At 42.9% G+C, this 20,347-nt stretch overlaps 1 protein-coding gene and 2 pseudogenes across 4 annotated transcripts in view; 2 read left to right on the top strand and 1 right to left on the bottom strand.

Annotated features, from left to right (window-relative positions):
• ARHGEF7 (Rho guanine nucleotide exchange factor 7) overlaps positions 1–20,347 on the top strand; it is a 379,118-nt gene that overhangs the window by 312,290 nt on the left and 46,481 nt on the right. For all 4 annotated transcript variants that reach the window (XM_063953160.1, XM_063953162.1, XM_063953161.1 and 1 more), the window contains exon 12: positions 2,282–2,428. In XM_063953160.1, coding sequence (XP_063809230.1) covers positions 2,282–2,428 — 147 coding nt within the window. The remainder of the gene's footprint in view (positions 1–2,281; positions 2,429–20,347) is intronic.
• LOC135051808 (5S ribosomal RNA) lies at positions 4,706–4,825 on the bottom strand (annotated as a pseudogene).
• LOC135051807 (5S ribosomal RNA) lies at positions 19,003–19,122 on the top strand (annotated as a pseudogene).

The raw sequence follows: 20,347 nt of genomic DNA, 5'->3' as shown, positions 1-20,347 counted from the left end.
CTCATCACAAAAGTGTTGAGGATCATAAGGCAAAGAAACGTACAGACAATACTCGTTGTCCCAGACTGGCCTCGAAGGGCCTGGTACTCAGATCTACAAGAGATGCTCACAGGATGCTTCCTCTGAGGGAAGACCTGTTGCAACAGGGGCCCTGTGTATTTCAAGACTTACCGCGGTTACGTTTGACGGCATGGCGGTTGAACGCCGAATCCTAGCGAAAAAGGGGATTCCGAAAGAAGTCATCCCTACTTTAATAAAGGCTAGGAAGGAGGTGACGGTTAAGCATTATCACCGTATCTGGCGAAAGTATGTGTCTTGGTGTGAGACCAAGAATGCACCTATGGAAGATTTTCATTTGGGTCGTTTTCTCCACTTCCTACAGACAGGAGTGGATATGGGCCTGAAATTAGGCTCTGTTAAGGTACAGATTTCGGGCCTCTCGATTTTCTTTCAGAAGGAATTGGCTTCTCTTCCAGAAGTCCAGACGTTTGTAAAGGGAGTGCTGCATATCCAGCCCCCTTTTGTGCCTCCAGTGGCACCATGGGACCTGAACGTGGTGTTGCAGTTCCTAAAATCACACTGGCTTGAACCGCTTAACAAAGTTGAGTTGAAATTTCTTACCTGGAAGGTGGTCATGCTGTTGGCCTTGGCATCAGCAAGGCGAGTGTCTGAATTGGCGGCTTTGTCACACAAGAGCCCCTACTTGATTTTTCATGTGGATCGAGCTGAATTGAGGACACGTCCGCAATTTTTGCCTAAAGTGGTTTCTTCATTCCATATGAATCAACCTATTGTGGTGCCTGTGGCTACAAGTGACCTGGAGGATTCCAGATCCCTGGATTTAGTCAGGGCCTTAAAAATTTATGTAGCCAGAACGGCTAAAATTAGGAAAACAGAGGCTCTGTTTGTCCTGTATGCTGCTAATAAGATTGGCGCACCTGCTTCGAAGCAGACTATTGCTCGCTGGATCTGTAATACGATTCAGCATGCTCATTCTACGGCTGGATTGCCGGTACCAAATTCGGTTAAAGCCCATTCCACTAGGAAGGTGGGCTCTTCTTGGGCGGCTGCCCGAGGCGTCTCGGCATTACAGCTTTGCCGAGCGGCAACTTGGTCGGGGTCAAACACTTTTGCTAAATTCTACAAGTGTGATACCCTGGCTGATGAGGACCTAGCGTTTGCTCAGTCGGTGCTGCAGAGTCATACGCACTCTCCCGTCCGATTGGATGCTTTGGTATAAACCCCATGATCCTTACGGAGTCCCCAGCATCCTGTAGGATGTAAGAGAAAATAAGATTTTAAACCTACCGGTAAATCTTTTTCTCCTAGTCCGTAGAGGATGCTGTGCGCCCGTCCAAGTGCAGAAACTCTGCAAGACTTGTATATAGTTGTTGCTTACATAAGGGTTATGTTACAGTTGGAATAGGTCTTGGACCGTTACTGTTGTTTGTTCATACTGTTAACTGGTTATGTATGTTCCAGGTTACATGGTATGATTGGTGTGGGCTGGTATGAATCTTGCCCTTGGATTGCTAAATCCTGCCTTGGATTGTCCATCTCCCGCCCTGCAGACATAAAAAAACCCCATACAAACCTGCACAGCCAGGTAGCGGGTGAGGAGGAGCCGGCAAGTGAGTGCAGCGGAGCCGGCGGGTGAGTGTAGGGGAGCCGGGAGGAGCCAGCGGGTGAGTGCAGGGTGAGCCGGGAGGAGGCGGCGGGTGAAGACCGCCGTACTTTCCGGCTCGGCAGCTGCTGAAAGCGCAGTGTGACCTCACAGTCACAGGTCACGCTGCGCAGGGGAAGACAGGAGGAGGGAGCCGGGCAGCGTCTGAGCGTCCTGAGGACGCTCAACGCTGATCCCTTAATCCCCGGGATTGGAGCTTCCAATCCCGGGATTGAATCCCGGTCGTTTTTTTACCTAAATCCCGAGATCCCGCCGATCCCGGGATTTGCCTCCCTACTTAAAACCATTTGAAACATTGTTTTATTCGATCACTACTTAAATTGTGAAGGACACGGAGTGGTTTACATGCAGCAATGATTTATATTAAACTTATATTTATTTCTTGCCCACATACTTGTTTGTAGAGCATGTAGAAGTCTGAGGAGTTGTACTGTTGTAAACCACTAAAATACCTGTACCCTGCTGGTAAAGTCGTTAAATTGAATGCTGCCAATTTTTGTTTTGATCTCTCTTTTTCATATGATAGTTGGTGGGAACAGTTATTCACAATGGTTCTAAGGAAGAATGACCTGTGTCTGACTCTTTGTATACTTGCAGGCACAGTGCCAAGAAGTGAGGAAAAGAAAGGAATTGGAGTTACAGATTCTGAATGAGGCCATTCGCGGCTGGGAAGGGGAAGACATCAAGACACTGGGTTCAGTCATTTATATGTCGCAAGTAATGATACAGTGCTCAGGAAGCGAGGTAATCACCTTTTACACCACATGAAGTAACAGTTTAAAAAATTAGTATAGGACATGAAACAACTGTGTAAAGTGTGGGAAAGGCTAACTAGCAACACCTGAAGATAGGAAAGGAAAATCCTCACTTGAGCCTGGTGAGTGCACCAAACCCAAACCTGTTTCTGTGACCTGATGTTATCATCGTACATCTCCAGAAGTTGGTGATGAGTTTCAGCTGCTGATGTGCCCTTTACATACAGAACTCTTATTTTTCCAGTGTTACACCCCCTTACTGTGTTTAAGGTGGCCGTGGACCTTTGGTAGTCTAGTTATTGATCCTATGAAAAGTGTGTGAATGGCATAAAAAGACTGTTGCCTAATATTGTAGTAGTTAAATGACATTAGGGAATTCATATAATAAGGTGAGAAGCTCTCATGTACTAAAGTGAAGGAATAAATAAGCTTATTGGTTTTATTGATTGTGTGTGGGTTCAGGAATTCCAGTCACCCTTAGGCGCTGTCTGGTATATAAAATGAGAACAACACAACAGTGTGATAGTAGGGAAATCAGTTAGGCAGGGTAAATGTGTCAGCGAAAAAAAATCGCTGTTTCTGCATTTTTTGCCATATGTTTTTTAATTTACTGCCTGTTTTTTGTTCCCCCCCCCCCCCCCCACGGACAAATTTACCCGTTTCCATGTGAAAAACACAGGCTTTGGGATAAATTCCCAAATCCAAGTGTTTTCACGATTGCAAAAAAATGGCACTTATCGCAGATTTTGTTCTCCTGCCTCCGGGCAGGCGAAACAAAATCCTCGATAATGCCGGCTGTCTGCATCAATTTAATTACTCCCTCAGGTTATCTGTTTGTTTTGTTATTCTTTTTAGAATATCCTGGGGGCTTTACATCATGTGTTGGAACTCTATATTGTATTTCTATAATAAAACACTATTTTAATCAGTATTTCTACTTTACCGGTACAGTGTGTGTGTATGTATATACTGTATGTGTGTGTGTATATAATATATATATATATATATATATATATCAACAATAGGGGGGGAAATTATTGCGCCACTTGTGTACAACACCAAATGATCTAGGATCCACGTATAGTTAAAGTAAACGACACTCCCTAGGGATTAGCACAGGGCGTCAGCTGTCCCCCAAAAACACAGGGATGGTAGTTCCCTGAAACAACGAATAATACACACAGGGGGGTGGGGGATATAGCGACCGTCGGTGTCTTAAAATAGTTCAGTAAATGTGGATCTAAAAAATGTATCTAAAATGAGTAACCAGATCAAAAATGAATTTAAAAAAGGGAGATATTTATTTAAACACTAAAACAGACAATAGTTATATGCAGTTACTAAAATTTAAGCAGCAACAATTCTTAAAAAATGGGATAAAAACAATAAACACAATGCTATAAATACCAGTTAAAATATATGTTAAAAATGGAAAACAATTTTAACTTAACTTGGTATGAGGTCACTGCCAGGTAGTCCAACGCGTTTCGTCATTTAGACTTCATCAAGGGGTAAAGGCAGAATGAGACTGAACTTCTATTTATACTAGTACTAATCTCATATTAATTGTGACATCACTTCCTGTTAATTATTTCATGACATTATAAGATGGGTTAAAAATTCTGTATTTAACATATCTATGGTCTTATTTACTGGTATATGTATACATGATGTTAAAGCAATGTTTATAAGGCAGGTTTGGTGTTTAAAAGCTTTAAAAACTAGCTTATAGAGGCGCCGGCGGTTCTTTGCCGCCCCACTTCCGGTTTTCGTCCGTCGCGTCATTTCCGCCCCACTTCCGGTATGCGACTGCGCATGCGCCCGCGGCTGCGGACGTTTAGAGACCGAACAGCACTATGAAGCTTGTTCTCAGGAATTTCATTGCGGCGGCCATCTTTGAGAGGATTTGTTCATAGAAAGTTTCACTCGGCAGCCATGTTTGCGGGGACCATGATTAGAGACATAAGTTTTATTTCTCCAGTATAGTGCATAAAAATAAATAGAAAAACGGGGATTAGTCATTGTTGATACTATTCTAGTAAATTAGACTTACTACAGTGAATATATAAACATATAGAAACATATAAATATATAAACATAAATATATAAATGTATAAATACATAAAAATATGTGTAAAGTGCAAAATGCATGCTAAAGGTAATGGTATATGATGTTAAGTGCTGAGTGCGAATTTAAAATATTAGGATGCAGATAGTGTGATATATTAAACTGACATGCTCATGTAGGCTATAATTATCGTCAGTTTGGTTACAGTACCTGATCTTCCCAGATGGTCTCCCTGGTCTGGTACTGATCAGGCCCGACACTGCTTCGCTTCCAAGATCGGACGAGATTGGGCCTTTCCAGTGTGGTCTGACTGTAATAATCACTTTTTACCGTACATGTGTCAATCTCAATATATCAATACAGCTGTGGGGTGATATTTAACAGACGGGAATAGTGTGGATGGGAATAGGGTGGGGGGGGGGGAGTGGGGTGTGTGTGGGGGGGGGGAATAGGGAATGGGGTTAGTCTATAAGGTGAGGATCCAACCGTGATGATCCAACGGCTGTGGTTTTCACAGGAAAGGAGCGATTTCGTAATAATCGTTAAATCCCTTCGGATGGAGTGTTTGTAATTGGAAAATCCAAAACATTTCTCTGCGTGAGAGTTTATTGGCCAGGTCGCCACCCCTTTCTCCCAGTTTCACGAGTTCAATCGCTTTAAAAGTTAGTGCCTCCGGATTGGAATTATGTGCAAGGTTGAAGTGTTTGGATACTGCGTGATTTTCCATTTTATTTTTTATATTGCGAACATGTTCCTGTATCCTTATTTTCAGCGGTCTCTTTGTTTTACCTACATATTGTTTCCCACAGTCACATTCTAATAAATAAATCACAGATTGTGTATTGCAGTTTATGAAGTCCTTAATTTTGTATTCCTCCTTCTTTTCTGCATCCGAGAATGTTTTCCTTACTGGGTGTAGGTACCTGCAGATGTTGCATCGGCCACATTTAAAAGAACCGGTGCATCTTGGCATTTTTGATTCTTGTTCAACTTCCTTGTGTAGCATACTGGGGGCCAGGATATCTTTTAGATTTTTTGATTTCCTGAAGACGATTTCGGGGCGAGGAGGTAGTATTTCTTTGAGGACAGGGTCCATTAATAGGATTCCCCAGTTGTTGTTAAGAGAGTCTCTAATGGTTTTCTCATGGCGGTTGAAGGTGGTGATAAATGGAACGGATTCTTTCTTGATTTTTTGGGGTTTATATTCTAGCAGGGTTGATCTCTCTAAAGCCTTTGCTTTGAGAGCCGCTTCTTCCACGATGGTAGCTGGGTATTCTTTGTTCTTGAATCTTTCTTTGTATTTCTCTATTTGGGTGTCACATTCTTCCTGGTTGCTGCAGTTCCTCTTTATTCTATTAAATTGAGAAAAGGGAATATTATTTTTCCACTTCTTCAGGTGGTTGCTCTTATAATGCAGGTAGCTATTTGTATCGACCTGCTTGATGTAATTCTTAGTTTCGACTCTTCCTTCCTTCCCTGTTAGAATCACATCGAGGAATTCAATAGATTCTTTGTTGAGTTTAGAAGTAAACATGAGATTCATCTCGTTGGTGCTCAGGAATTCCAGGAATTTATAAAAACGTTCTTCAGTGCCATCCCAGACAATTAAAATGTCGTCTATGTACCGACGATAAAAGATAATATGGTTCTTAAAATCATGGTTACCATAGATAAAATTCTTCTCCCAGCTACCCATAAAAAGATTAGCGAAACTCGGTGCAAAAATCGTGCCCATTGCAGTCCCACAGCGTTGTAAGTAAAAATGATCTAAAAACTTAAAATAATTATGCTGAAGAATAAAATACATGACGTCACATAAAAAATCTTTATGGATGGCTGTAAGCGAAGTGTCGGTTTCCATATATTCTTTGCATGCTGTTACACCTTTCTTATGGTCTATGCAAGTGTACAGTGATTGCACATCTACTGTCGCCCAATTATAGGTGTCTTTCCATTCAAAGTCTTTCAGGGAGTTCAGCACAGCTGTAGTGTCTTTTAAGTACGAAGGCAGCTCTTTCACATAAGGTTTTAAGAAGACGTCGACGTATTCTGATAGATTTGATGTAAGCGAGTCAATACCCGCCACGATAGGTCTTCCGGGTGGATTGGTCAAGTTCTTATGGATTTTAGGCAAGAAATAAAAATAGGGGTAGTGGGGTCTGATTTCATTAAAAATTGGAATTCATCCTTTGTAATTATCTCATTTCGTAGACCGTGTACTAGTAGTGTTCTTAGTTCTCCGACGAATGCATCTTTGGGGTCGCCAGACAGTTTAGTATATGAGACATCATCTCCCAATAATCTCAGTGCTTCATTAGTATATTTCTCACGGTCCATGATAACCAGGCCCCCCCCTTTATCAGCTTGTTTTATAACAATTCCCTTATTTTTCTGTAGCTTTTTTAACGCCTCACTCTCCCGGTTAGTAATGTTCTTCTCTTTAATCTTCTCCAGGTTGGTCTCACATAGGTCTTTCTTAACCAGTTCATAAAAAATGCTCACATTACTCCCCTTTGACTCCAATGGATAAAATTTTGAGGTCGGTTTTAGACCTGATTTTGACTGGTTTTCATAGTTGCTGATCACCGCATCCTCTTTCCTCAGGAAATGTCTTTTAAGTGTCAGTTTTCTGATAAACTTGTTTAGATCAATGAAGGTCTCAAATTTGTTGAGACCCCCCGTGGGTGCAAACGTCAGACCTTTATTCAGTAAGGATATTTCTGGTTCCGACAGTTTATGTTCTGATAAATTAAAAATTCCATTATCTTTAGGTTTCGTCATTAGAATGTTCTTTTTTTGTTCTCGTTCCCTCCTACTGCCCCGTTTCCCTCTTCTTCTGTATATCTTCTTTTGAGAGGTGAAGCGTGATGAACATCTTCCTTCAGGGGATTTCTTGTGGCTTCTTTTGGTCGTGTTCCTGTTCTTTGGGCTAAAAAAGTCTGATCACTTTTAGAGTTGAGTCTCTGTAGTGCTGTAAATCTATTCTGCATCCTTAGTGTTGGAGATGGTGTATTCATTTCTGGATTCCGTAGTGGTTTGCCTTTGGTTGGTATGGTTTTCCAGTATTGTCTCTTGGTTTGATTCATTTGTTGGTTCATAGTTCCAAACCTGCTCCAGTTTTTAATTTTGCCTTGTTCGTAGTCCATCTTGTCCCTGAGAAATTTTTTCTCCTTATTTTTCGTGACCTCTTCTTCTATGTGCTCCATTTTTCTGTATAGGACCTTTTCATTAATCTTGTAATCCTCTTTATCTTTAAAGGGTTCAAGTTCACTTTCTTTGCATTTGATGTTCTTCTCTACTTCTAAGAGGGAGTTCTTCTTCTCATCAATCAGCAATTTCATTAGGTCAATGGAACAATTGTGTAGTGTTTTATCCCATTTTTCCAAGAAGGCTGCATCCAAGTTGCCAAATGTTGGTTGTTTTAGAAGTCTAAGCCCTCTTGGAATTCTGTCAACTGAAATATAATGCTCTAGGCCCTTTATATCCCACCATGTTTTAACTTCTTTGGTGAGGAGTCTTTCTATGCCCCAAAATAATTCATCTAAGTCACCAGGTGGGGGGGGGGGGGGGGGGTTCACTAGATTGTTGTTTCTCATTAAATATCTTTTGGCACCAGTTTTGTCTCTTGGTTGCCCGATCTGAGTTTCTCCACATTCTAAAAATGGGTTGTAGTGCACCAGGCAGCAAATAAAAATTAATACCAAAGGATTTCAACAATAGGGGGGGAAATTATTGCGCCACTTGTGTACAACACCAAATGATCTAGGATCCACGTATAGTTAAAGTAAACGACACTCCCTAGGGATTAGCACAGGGCGTCAGCTGTCCCCCAAAAACACAGGGATGGTAGTTCCCTGAAACAACGAATAATACACACAGGGGGGTGGGGGATATAGCGACCGTCGGTGTCTTAAAATAGTTCAGTAAATGTGGATCTAAAAAATGTATCTAAAATGAGTAACCAGATCAAAAATGAATTTAAAAAAGGGAGATATTTATTTAAACACTAAAACAGACAATAGTTATATGCAATTACTAAAATTTAAGCAGCAACAATTCTTAAAAAATGGGATAAAAACAATAAACACAATGCTATAAATACCAGTTAAAATATATGTTAAAAATGTAAAACAATTTTAACTTAACTTGGTATGAGCTCACTGCCAGGTAGTCCAACGCGTTTCGTCATTTAGACTTCATCAATGGGTAAAGGCAGAATGAGACTGAACTTCTATTTATACTAGTACTAATCTCATTAATTGTGACATCACTTCCTGTTAATTATTTCATGACATTATAAGATGGGTTAAAAATTCTGTATTTAACATATCTATGGTCTTATTTACTGGTATATGTATACATGATGTTAAGGCAATGTTTATAAGGCAGGTTTGGTGTTTAAAAGCTTTAAAAACTAGCTTATAGAGGCGCCGGCGGTTCTTTGCCGCCCCACTTCCGGTTTTCGTCCGTCGCGTCATTTCCGCCCCACTTCCGGTATGCGACTGCGGCTGCGGACGTTTAGAGACCGAACAGCACTATGAAGCTTGTTCTCAGGAATTTCATTGCGGCGGCCATCTTTGAGAGGATTTGTTCATAGAAAGTTTCACTCGGCAGCCATGTTTGCGGGGACCATGATTAGAGACATAAGTTTTATTTCTCCAGTATAGTGCATAAAAATAAATAGAAAAACGGGGATTAGTCATTGTTGATACTATTCTAGTAAATTAGACTTACTACAGTGAATATATAAACATATAGAAACATATAAATATATAAACATATAAATATATAAATGTATAAATACATAAAAATATGTGTAAAGTGCAAAATGCATGCTAAAGGTAATGGTATATGATGTTAAGTGCTGAGTGCGAATTTAAAATATTAGGATGCAGATAGTGTGATATATTAAACTGACATGCTCATGTAGGCTATATTATCGTCAGTTTGGTTACAGTACCTGATCTTCCCAGATGGTCTCCCTGGTCTGGTACTGATCAGGCCCGACACTGCTGCGCTTCCAAGATCGGACAAGATTGGGCCTTTCCAGTGTGGTCTGACTGTAATAATCACTTTTTACCGTACATGTGTCAATCTCAATATATCAATACATCTGTGGGGTGATATTTAACAGACGGGAATAGTGTGGATGGGAATAGGGTAAGGGGGGGGGGGGGAGTGGGGTGGGGGGGGGGGATACTGCGTGATTTTCCATTTTATTTTTTATATTGCGAACATGTTCCTGTATCCTTATTTTCAGCGGTCTCTTTGTTTTACCTACATATTGTTTCCCACAGTCACATTCTAATAAATAAATCACAGATTGTGTATTGCAGTTTATGAAGTCCTTAATTTTGTATTCCTCCTTCTTTTCTGCATCCGAGAATGTTTTCCTTACTGGGTGTAGGTACCTGCAGATGTTGCATCGGCCACATTTAAAAGAACCGGTGCATCTTGGCATTTTTTATTCTTGTTCAACTTCCTTGTGTAGCATACTGGGGGCCAGGATATCTTTTAGATTTTTTGATTTCCTGAAGACGATTTCGGGGCGAGGAGGTAGTATTTCTTTGAGGACAGGGTCCATTAATAGGATTCCCCAGTTGTTGTTAAGAGAGTCTCTAATGGTTTTCTCATGACGGTTGAAGGTGGTGATAAATGGAACGGATTCTTTCTTGATTTTTTTGGGTTTATATTCTAGCAGGGTTGATCTCTCTAAAGCCCTTGCTTTGAGAGCCGCTTCTTCCACGATGGTAGCTGGGTATTCTTTGTTCTTGAATCTTTCTTTGTATTTCTCTATTTGGGTGTCACATTCTTCCTGGTTGCTGCAGTTCCTCTTTATTCTATTAAATTGAGAAAAGGGAATATTATTTTTCCACTTCTTCAGGTGGTTGCTCTTATAATGCAGGTAGCTATTTGTATCGACCTGCTTGATGTAATTCTTAGTTTCGACTCTTCCTTCCTTCCCTGTTAGAATCACATCGAGGAATTCAATAGATTCTTTGTTGAGTTTAGAAGTAAACATGAGATTCATCTCGTTGGTGCTCAGGAATTCCAGGAATTTATAAAAACGTTCTTCAGTGCCATCCCAGACAATTAAAATGTCGTCTATGTACCGACGATAAAAGATAATATGGTTCTTAAAATCATGGTTACCATAGATAAAATTCTTCTCCCAGCTACCCATAAAAAGATTAGCGAAACTCGGTGCAAAAATCGTGCCCATTGCAGTCCCACAGCGTTGTAAGTAAAAATGATCTAAAAACTTAAAATAATTATGCTGAAGAATAAAATACATGACGTCACATAAAAAATCTTTATGGATGGCTGTAAGCGAAGTGTCGGTTTCCATATATTCTTTGCATGCTGTTACACCTTTCTTATGGTCTATGCAAGTGTACAGTGATTGCACATCTACTGTCGCCCAATTATAGGTGTCTTTCCATTCAAAGTCTTTCAGGGAGTTCAGCACAGCTGTAGTGTCTTTTAAGTACGAAGGCAGCTCTTTCACATAAGGTTTTAAGAAGACGTCGACGTATTCTGATAGATTTGATGTAAGCGAGTCAATACCCGCCACGATAGGTCTTCCGGGTGGATTGGTCAAGTTCTTATGGATTTTAGGCAAGAAATAAAAAATAGGGGTAGTGGGGTCTGATTTCATTAAAAATTGGAATTCATCCTTTGTAATTATCTCATTTCGTAGACCGTGTACTAGTAGTGTTCTTAGTTCTCCGACGAATGCATCTTTGGGGTCGCCAGACAGTTTAGTATATGAGACATCATCTCCCAATAATCTCAGTGCTTCATTAGTATATTTCTCACGGTCCATGATAACCAGGCCCCCCCTTTATCAGCTTGTTTTATAACAATTCCCTTATTTTTCTGTAGCTTTTTTAACGCCTCACTCTCCCGGTTAGTAATGTTCTTCTCTTTAATCTTCTCCAGGTTGGTCTCACATAGGTCTTTCTTAACCAGTTCATAAAAAATGCTCACATTACTCCCCTTTGACTCCAATGGATAAAATTTTGAGGTCGGTTTTAGACCTGATTTTGACTGGTTTTCATAGTTGCTGATCACCGCATCCTCTTTCCTCAGGAAATGTCTTTTAAGTGTCAGTTTTCTGATAAACTTGTTTAGATCAATGAAGGTCTCAAATTTGTTGAGACCCCCCGTGGGTGCAAACGTCAGACCTTTATTCAGTAAGGATATTTCTGGTTCCGACAGTTTATGTTCTGATAAATTAAAAACTCCATTATCTTTAGGTTTCGTCATTAGAATGTTCTTTTTTTGTTCTCGTTCCCTCCTACTGCCCCGTTTTCCTCTTCTTCTGTATATCTTCTTTTGAGAGGTGAAGCGTGATGAACATCTTCCTTCAGGGGATTTCTTGTGGCTTCTTTTGGTCGTGTTCCTGTTCTTTGGGCTAAAAAAGTCTGATCACTTTTAGAGTTGAGTCTCTGTAGTGCTGTAAATCTATTCTGCATCCTTAGTGTTGGAGATGGTGTATTCATTTCTGGATTCCGTAGTGGTTTGCCTTTGGTTGGTATGGTTTTCCAGTATTGTCTCTTGGTTTAATTCATTTGTTGGTTCATAGTTCCAAACCTGCTCCAGTTTTTAATTTTGCCTTGTTCGTAGTCCATCTTGTCCCTGAGAAATTTTTTCTCCTTATTTTTCGTGACCTCTTCTTCTATGTGCTCCATTTTTCTGTATAGGACCTTTTCATTAATCTTGTAATCCTCTTTATCTTTAAAGGGTTCAAGTTCACTTTCTTTGCATTTGATGTTCTTCTCTACTTCTAAGAGGGAGTTCTTCTACTCATCAATCAGCAATTTCATTAGGTCAATGGAACAATTGTGTAGTGTTTTATCCCATTTTTCCAAGAAGGCTGCATCCAAGTTGCCAAATGTTGGTTGTTTTAGAAGTCTAAGCCCTCTTGGAATTCTGTCAACTGAAATATAATGCTCTAGGCCCTTTATATCCCACCATGTTTTAACTTCTTTGGTGAGGAGTCTTTCTATGCCCCAAAATAATTCATCTAAGTCACCAGGTGGGGGGGGGTTCACTAGATTGTTGTTTCTCATTAAATATCTTTTGGCACCAGTTTTGTCTCTTGGTTGCCCGATCTGAGTTTCTCCACATTCTAAAAATGGGTTGTAGTGCACCAGGCAGCAAATAAAAATTAATACCAAAGGATTTCAACAATAGGGGGGAAAATTATTGCGCCACTTGTGTACAACACCAAATGATCTAGGATGCACGTATAGTTAAAGTAAACGACACTCCCTAGGGATTAGCACAGGGCGTCAGCTGTCCCCCAAAAACACAGGGATGGTAGTTCCCTGAAACAACGAATAATACACACAGCGGGTGGGGGATATAGCGACCGTCGGTGTCTTAAAATAGTTCAGTAAATGTGGATCTAAAAAATGTATCTAAAATGAGTAACCAGATCAAAAATGAATTTAAAAAAGGGAGATATTTATTTAAACACTAAAACAGACAATAGTTTTCTCTAACGTCCTAGTGGATGCTGGGGACTCCGTCAGGACCATGGGGATTAGCGGCTCCGCAGGAGACAGGGCACAAAAATAAAGCTTTAGGATCAGGTGGTGTGCACTGGCTCCTCCCCCTATGACCCTCCTCCAAGCCTCAGTTAGGTTTTTGTGCCCGTCCGAGCAGGGTGCAATCTAGGTGGCTCTCCTAAAGAGCTGCTTAGAAAAAGTTTTTTAGGTTTTTTATTTTCAGTGAGTCCTGCTGGCAACAGGCTCACTGCAACGAGGGACTTAGGGGAGAAGAAGTGAACTCACCTGCGTGCAGGATGGATTGGCTTCTTAGGCTACTGGACACCATTAGCTCCAGAGGGATCGAACACAGGCCCAGCCATGGAGTCCGGTCCCGGAGCCGCGCCGCCGACCCCCTTACAGATGCCGAAAAGCGAAGAGGTCCAGAAACCGGCGGCAGAAGACTTTTCTGTCTTCATGAGGTAGCGCACAGCACTGCAGCTGTGCGCCATTGTTGTCACACACTTCACACCAGCGGTCACGGAGGGTGCAGGGCGCTGCAGGGGGCGCCCTGGGCAGCAATGAAAATACCTTGTTCTGGCTAAAAAATACATCACATATAGCCCTTGGGGCTATATGGATGTATTTAACCCCTGCCAGGTCTCACAAACTCCGGAGAAGAGCCCGCCGAAATAGGGGGCGGGGCCTATCTCCTCAGCACACAGCGCCATTTTCCTGCTCAGCTCCGCTGCGAGGAAGGCTCCCAGGACTCTCCCCTGCACTGCACTACAGAAACAGGGTAAAAAAGAGAGGGGGGCACTTTTTTTTTGGCGTTTTTGATATATATTAAGCTGCTATAAGGGAGACAACACTTCTATAGGGTTGTTCCTATATATTTATAGCGCTTGGGTGTGTGCTGGCAAACTCTCCCTCTGTCTCCCCAAAGGGCTAGTGGGGTCCTGTCTTCGATAAGAGCATTCCCTGTGTGTCTGCTGTGTGTCGGTACGTGTGTGTCGACATGTATGAGGACGATGTTGGTGTGGAGGCGGAGCAATTGCCGGTAATGGTGATGTCACCCCCTAGGGAGTCGACACCGGAATGGATGGCTTTATTTATGGAATTACGTGATAATGTCAGCACATTACAAAAATCAGTTGACGACATGAGACGGCCGGAAAACCAGTTAGTACCTGTACAGGCGTCTCAGACACCGTCAGGGGCTGTAAAACGCCCTTTACCTCACTCGGTCGACACAGACCCAGACACGGACACCGAATCTAGTGTCGACGGTGAAGAAACAAACGTATTTTCCAGTAGGGCCACACGTTATATGATCACGGCAATGAAGGAGGCTTTACATATCTCTGATACTGCATGTACCACAAAAAGGGGTATTATGTGGGGTCTGAAAAAACTACCTGTAGTTTTTCCTGAATCAGACGAATTGAATGAAGTGTGTGATGAAGCGTGGGTTAACCCCGATAGAAAACTGCTAATTTCAAAGAAGTTATTGGCATTATATCCTTTCCCGGCAGAGGTTAGGGCGCGCTGGGAAACACCCCCTAGGGTGGATAAGGCGCTCACACGCTTATCAAAACAAGTGGCGTTACCGTCTCCTGAAACGGCCGCCCTCAAGGATCCAGCAGATAGGAGGCTGGAAACTACCCTGAAAAGTATATACACTCATACTGGTGTTATACTGCGACCAGCCATCGCCTCTGCATGGATGTGCAGTGCTGGGGTGGTTTGGTCGGATTCCCTGACTGAAAATATTGATACCCTGGATAGGGACAGTATTTTACTGACTATAGAGCATTTAAAGGATGCATTTCTATATATGCGAGATGCACAGAGGGATATTTGCACTCTGGCATCGAGAGTAAGTGCGATGTCCATATCTGCCAGAAGAAGTTTATGGACGCGACAATGGTCAGGTGATGCGGATTCCAAACGGCATATGGAAGTATTGCCGTATAAGGGGGAGGAATTATTTGGGGTCGGTCTATCGGATTTGGTGGCCACGGCAACAGCCGGGAAATCCACCTTTTTACCTCAGGTCCCCTCCCAACAGAAAAAGACACCGTCTTTTCAGCCGCAGTCCTTTCGTTCCTATAGGAACAAGCGGGCGAAAGGACAGTCATATTTGCCCCGAGGCAAAGGAAAGGGTAAGAGAGTGCACCAAGCAGCTTCTTCCCAGGAGCAGAAGCCCCCCCCGGCTTCTGCAAAGCCCTCAGCATGACGTTGGGGCTTTACAAGCGGACTCAGGGGAGGTGGGGGGTCGACTCAAGAATTTCAGCGCACAGTGGGCTCACTCACAGGTGGACCCCTGGATCCTGCAGATAATATCTCAGGGTTACAGGTTGGAATTCGAGAAGTCTCCCCCTCGCCGGTTCCTAAAGTCTGCTCTGCCAACGTCTCCCTCAGACAGGGCGACGGTATTGGAAGCCATTCACAAGCTGTATTCTCAGCAGGTGATAGTCAAGGTACCCCTCCTACAACAGGGAAAGGGGTATTATTCCACACTATTTGTGGTACCGAAGCCGGACGGCTCGGTAAGACCTATTCTAAATCTGAAATCTTTGAACCTGTACATACAAAAATTCAAGTTCAAGATGGAGTCACTCAGAGCAGTGATAGCGAATCTGGAAGAAGGGGACTTTATGGTGTCCCTGGACATCAAGGATGCTTACCTGCATGTCCCAATTTGCCCTTCACATCAAGGGTACCTCAGGTTCGTGGTGCAAAACTGTCATTATCAGTTTCAGACGCTGCCGTTTGGATTGTCCACGGCACCTCGGGTCTTTACCAAGGTAATGGCCGAAATGATGTTTCTTCTACGAAGAAAAGGCGTATTAATTATCCCTTACTTGGACGATCTCCTGATAAGGGCAAGGTCCAGGGAACAGCTGGGGGACGTAGTAGCACTAACCCAAATAGTGCTGCAACAGCACGGGTGGATTCTGAATTTTCCAAAATCTCAATTGACCCCGACGACACGTCTGCTGTTCCTGGGAATGATTCTGGACACGGTTCAGAAAAAGGTGTTTCTTCCGGAGGAGAAAGCCAAGGAGTTATCCGAACTTGTCAGGAACCTCCTAAAACCAGGGAAAGTGTCTGTGCATCAATGCACAAGAGTCCTGGGAAAGATGGTGGCTTCTTACGAAGCGATTCCATTCGGCAGATTCCACGCACGGACTTTTCAGTGGGATCTGCTGGACAAATGGTCCGGATCGCATCTGCAGATGCATCAGCGGATAACCTTGTCGCCAGGGACAAGGGTGTCTCTTCTGTGGTGGTTGCAGAGTGCTCATCTGTTAGAGGGCCGCAGATTCGGCATACAGGACTGGGTCCTGGTGACCACGGATGCCAGTCTGAGAGGCTGGGGAGCGGTCACACAGGGAAGAAACTTCCAGGGAGTATGGTCAAACCTGGAGATGTCTCTTCACATAAATATACTGGAGCTAAGAGCGATTTACAATGCTCTAAGCCTGGCAAAACCCCTGCTTCAGGGTCAGCCGGTGTTGATCCAGTCGGACAACATCACGGCAGTCGCCCACGTAAACAGACAGGGCGGCACAAGAAGCAGGAGAGCAATGACAGAAGCTGCAAGGATTCTTCGCTGGGCGGAAGATCATGTGATAGCACTGTCAGCAGTGTTCATTCCGGGAGTGGACAACTGGGAAGCAGACTTCCTCAGCAGACACGATCTACACCCGGGAGAGTGGGGACTTCATCCAGAAGTCTTCCACATGATTGTGAACCGTTGGGAAAAACCAAAGGTGGACATGATGGCGTCTCGCCTCAACAAAAAACTGGACAGGTATTGCGCCAGGTCAAGAGACCCTCAGGCAATAGCTGTGGACGCTCTGGTAACGCCGTGGGTTTTCCAGTTAGTGTATGTGTTTCCTCCTCTGCCTCTCATACCAAAAGTACTGAGAATTATACGGCAAAGGGGAGTAAGAACGATACTCGTGGCTCCGGATTGGCCAAGAAGAACTTGGTACCCGGAACTTCAGGAGATGCTCACGGAAGATCCGTGGCCTCTACCTCTAAGACGGGACCTGCTTCAGCAGGGACCGTGTCTATTCCAAGACTTACCGCGGCTGCGTTTGACGGCATGGCGGTTGAACGCCGAATTCTAAGGGAAAAAGGCATTCCTTAAGAGGTCATTCCTACACTGGTAAAAGCCAGGAAGGAGGTGACTGCACAACATTATCACCGCATTTGGAGAAAATATGTTGCGTGGTGTGAGGCCAGGAAGGCCCCCACGGAGGAATTTCAATTGGGTCGATTCCTACATTTCCTGCAAACAGGATTGTCTATGGGCCTCAAGTTGGGGTCCATTAAGGTTCAAATTTCGGCCCTGTCGATTTTCTTCCAGAAAGAATTGGCTTCAGTTCCTGAAGTCCAGACTTTTGTAAAAGGAGTACTACATATGCAGCCCCCGGTTGTGCCCCCAGTGGCTCCGTGGGACCTTAATGTAGTTTTGGATTTTCTCAAATCCCATTGGTTTGAGCCACTCAAATCGGCGGATTTGAAATATCTTACATGGAAAGTAACCATGCTACTGGCCCTGGCTTCAGCCAGGAGAGTGTCAGAATTGGCGGCTTTATCGTATAAAAGCCCATATCTGATTTTCCATTCGGACAGGGCAGAACTGCGGACGCGTCCTCATTTTCTGCCTAAGGTGGTGTCAGCGTTTCACCTGAACCAGCCTATTGTGGTGCCTGCGGCTACTAGCGATTTGGAGGATTCCAAGTTGCTGGACGTTGTCAGGGCATTGAAAATATATATTTCAAGGACGGCTGGAGTCAGAAAATCTGACTCGCTGTTTATACTGTATGCACCCAACAAGCTGGGTGCTCCTGCTTCTAAGCAGACGATTGCTCGTTGGATTTGTAGCACAATTCAACTTGCACATTCTGTGGCAGGCCTGCCACAGCCTAAATCTGTCAAGGCCCATTCCACAAGGAAGGTGGGCTCATCCTGGGCGGCTGCCCGAGGGGTCTCGGCATTACAACTCTGCCGAGCAGCTACGTGGTCGGGGGAGAACACGTTTGTAAAATTCTACAAATTTGATACCCTGGCTAAAGAGGACCTGGAGTTCTCTCGTTCGGTGCTGCAGAGTCATCCGCACTCTCCCGCCCGTTTGGGAGCTTTGGTATAATCCCCATGGTCCTGACGGAGTCCCCAGCATCCACTAGGACGTTAGAGAAAATAAGATTTTACTTACCGATAAATCTATTTCTCGTAGTCCGTAGTGGATGCTGGGCGCCCACCCCAAGTGCGGATTGTCTGCAATACTTGTACATAGTTATTGTTACAAGGAAATCGGGTTGTTATTGTTGTGAGCCGTCTGTTCAGAGGCTCCTACGTTGTCATACTGTTAACTGGGTTCAGATCACAAGTTGTACGGTGTGATTGGTGTGGCTGGTATGAGTCTTACCCGGGATTCAAAATCCTTCCTTATTGTGTACGCTCGTCCGGGCACAGTATCCTAACTGAGGCTTGGAGGAGGGTCATAGGGGGAGGAGCCAGTGCACACCACCTGATCCTAAAGCTTTATTTTTGTGCCCTGTCTCCTGCGGAGCCGCTAATCCCCATGGTCCTGACGGAGTCCCCAGCATCCACTACGGACTACGAGAAATAGATTTATCGGTAAGTAAAATCTTATTATATGCAATTACTAAAATTTAAGCAGCAACAATTCTTAAAAAATGGGATAAAAACAATAAACACAATGCTATAATTGGATTTTCCAATTACAAACACTCCATCCGAAGGGATTTAACGATTATTACGAAATCGCTCCTTTCCTGTGAAAACCACAGCCGTTGGATCATCACGGTTGGATCCTCACCTTATAGACTAACCCCATTCCCTATCCCCCCCCCCCCCCCCCCCCCACCCTATTCCCATCCACACTATTCCCGTCTGTTAAATATCACCCCACAGCTGTATTGATATATTGAGATTGACACATGTACGGTAAAAAGTGATTATTACAGTCAGACCACACTGGAAAGGCCCAATCTCGTCCGATCTTGGAAGCGAAGCAGTGTCGGGCCTGATCAGTACCAGACCAGGGAGACCATCTGGGAAGATCAGGTACTGTAACCAAACTGACGATAATGTAGCCTACATGAGCATGTCAGTTTAATATATCACACTATCTGCATCCTAATATTTTAAATTCGCACTCAGCACTTAACATCATATACCATTACCTTTAGCATGCATTTTGCACTTTACATATATTTTTATGTATTTATACATTTATATATTTATATGTTTATATATTTATATATTTATATGTTTATATATTCACTGTAGTAAGTCTAATTTACTAGAATAGTATCAACAATGACTAATCCCCGTTTTTCTATTAAGTTTTATTTCTCCAGTATAGTGCATAAAAATAATGTCTCTAATCATGGTCCCCGCAAACATGGCTGCCGAGTGAAACTTTCTATGAACAAATCCTCTCAAAGATGGCCGCCGCAATGAAATTCCTGAGAACAAGCTTCATAGTGCTGTTCGGTCTCTAAACGTCCGCAGCCGCGGGCGCATGCGCAGTCGCATACCGGAAGTGGGGCGGAAATGACGCGACGGACGAAAACCGGAAGTGGGGCGGCAAAGAACCGCCGGCGCCTCTATAAGCTAGTTTTTAAAGCTTTTAAACACCAAACCTGCCTTATAAACATTGCCTTAACATCATGTATACATATACCAGTAAATAAGACCATAGATATGTTAAATACAGAATTTTTAACCCATCTTATAATGTCATGAAATAATTAACAGGAAGTGATGTCACAATTAATATGAGATTAGTACTAGTATAAATAGAAGTTCAGTCTCATTCTGCCTTTACCCCTTGATGAAGTCTAAATGACGAAACGCGTTGGGCTACCTGGCAGTGACCTCATACCAAGTTAAGTTAAAATTGTTTTACATTTTTAACATATATTTTAACTGGTATTTATAGCATTGTGTTTATTGTTTTTATCCCATTTTTTAAGAATTGTTGCTGCTTAAATTTTAGTAATTGCATATAACTATTGTCTGTTTTAGTGTTTAAATAAATATCTCCCTTTTTTAAATTCATTTTTGATCTGGTTACTAATTTTAGATACATTTTTTAGATCCACATTTACTGAACTATTTTAAGACACCGACGGTCGCTATATCCCCCACCCCCCTGTGTATGTATAAATATATATATATATATATATATATACACACCCAAACAGGAAATTCAGCACTCACCATAGCAAGCTCACTTGTCCTCACAACATCAATAAATAAATGATGGGGGTTTAGTTAGTGAATTGGCCAATGCACG

The sequence above is a fragment of the Pseudophryne corroboree genome, chromosome 2 (genome assembly GCF_028390025.1).
Source record: "Pseudophryne corroboree isolate aPseCor3 chromosome 2, aPseCor3.hap2, whole genome shotgun sequence".
Lineage (NCBI taxonomy): Eukaryota > Metazoa > Chordata > Amphibia > Anura > Myobatrachidae > Pseudophryne > Pseudophryne corroboree.
The sequence above is the reverse complement of the archived record's forward strand: the minus strand, read 5'-3'. Positions and strand labels throughout refer to the sequence as shown.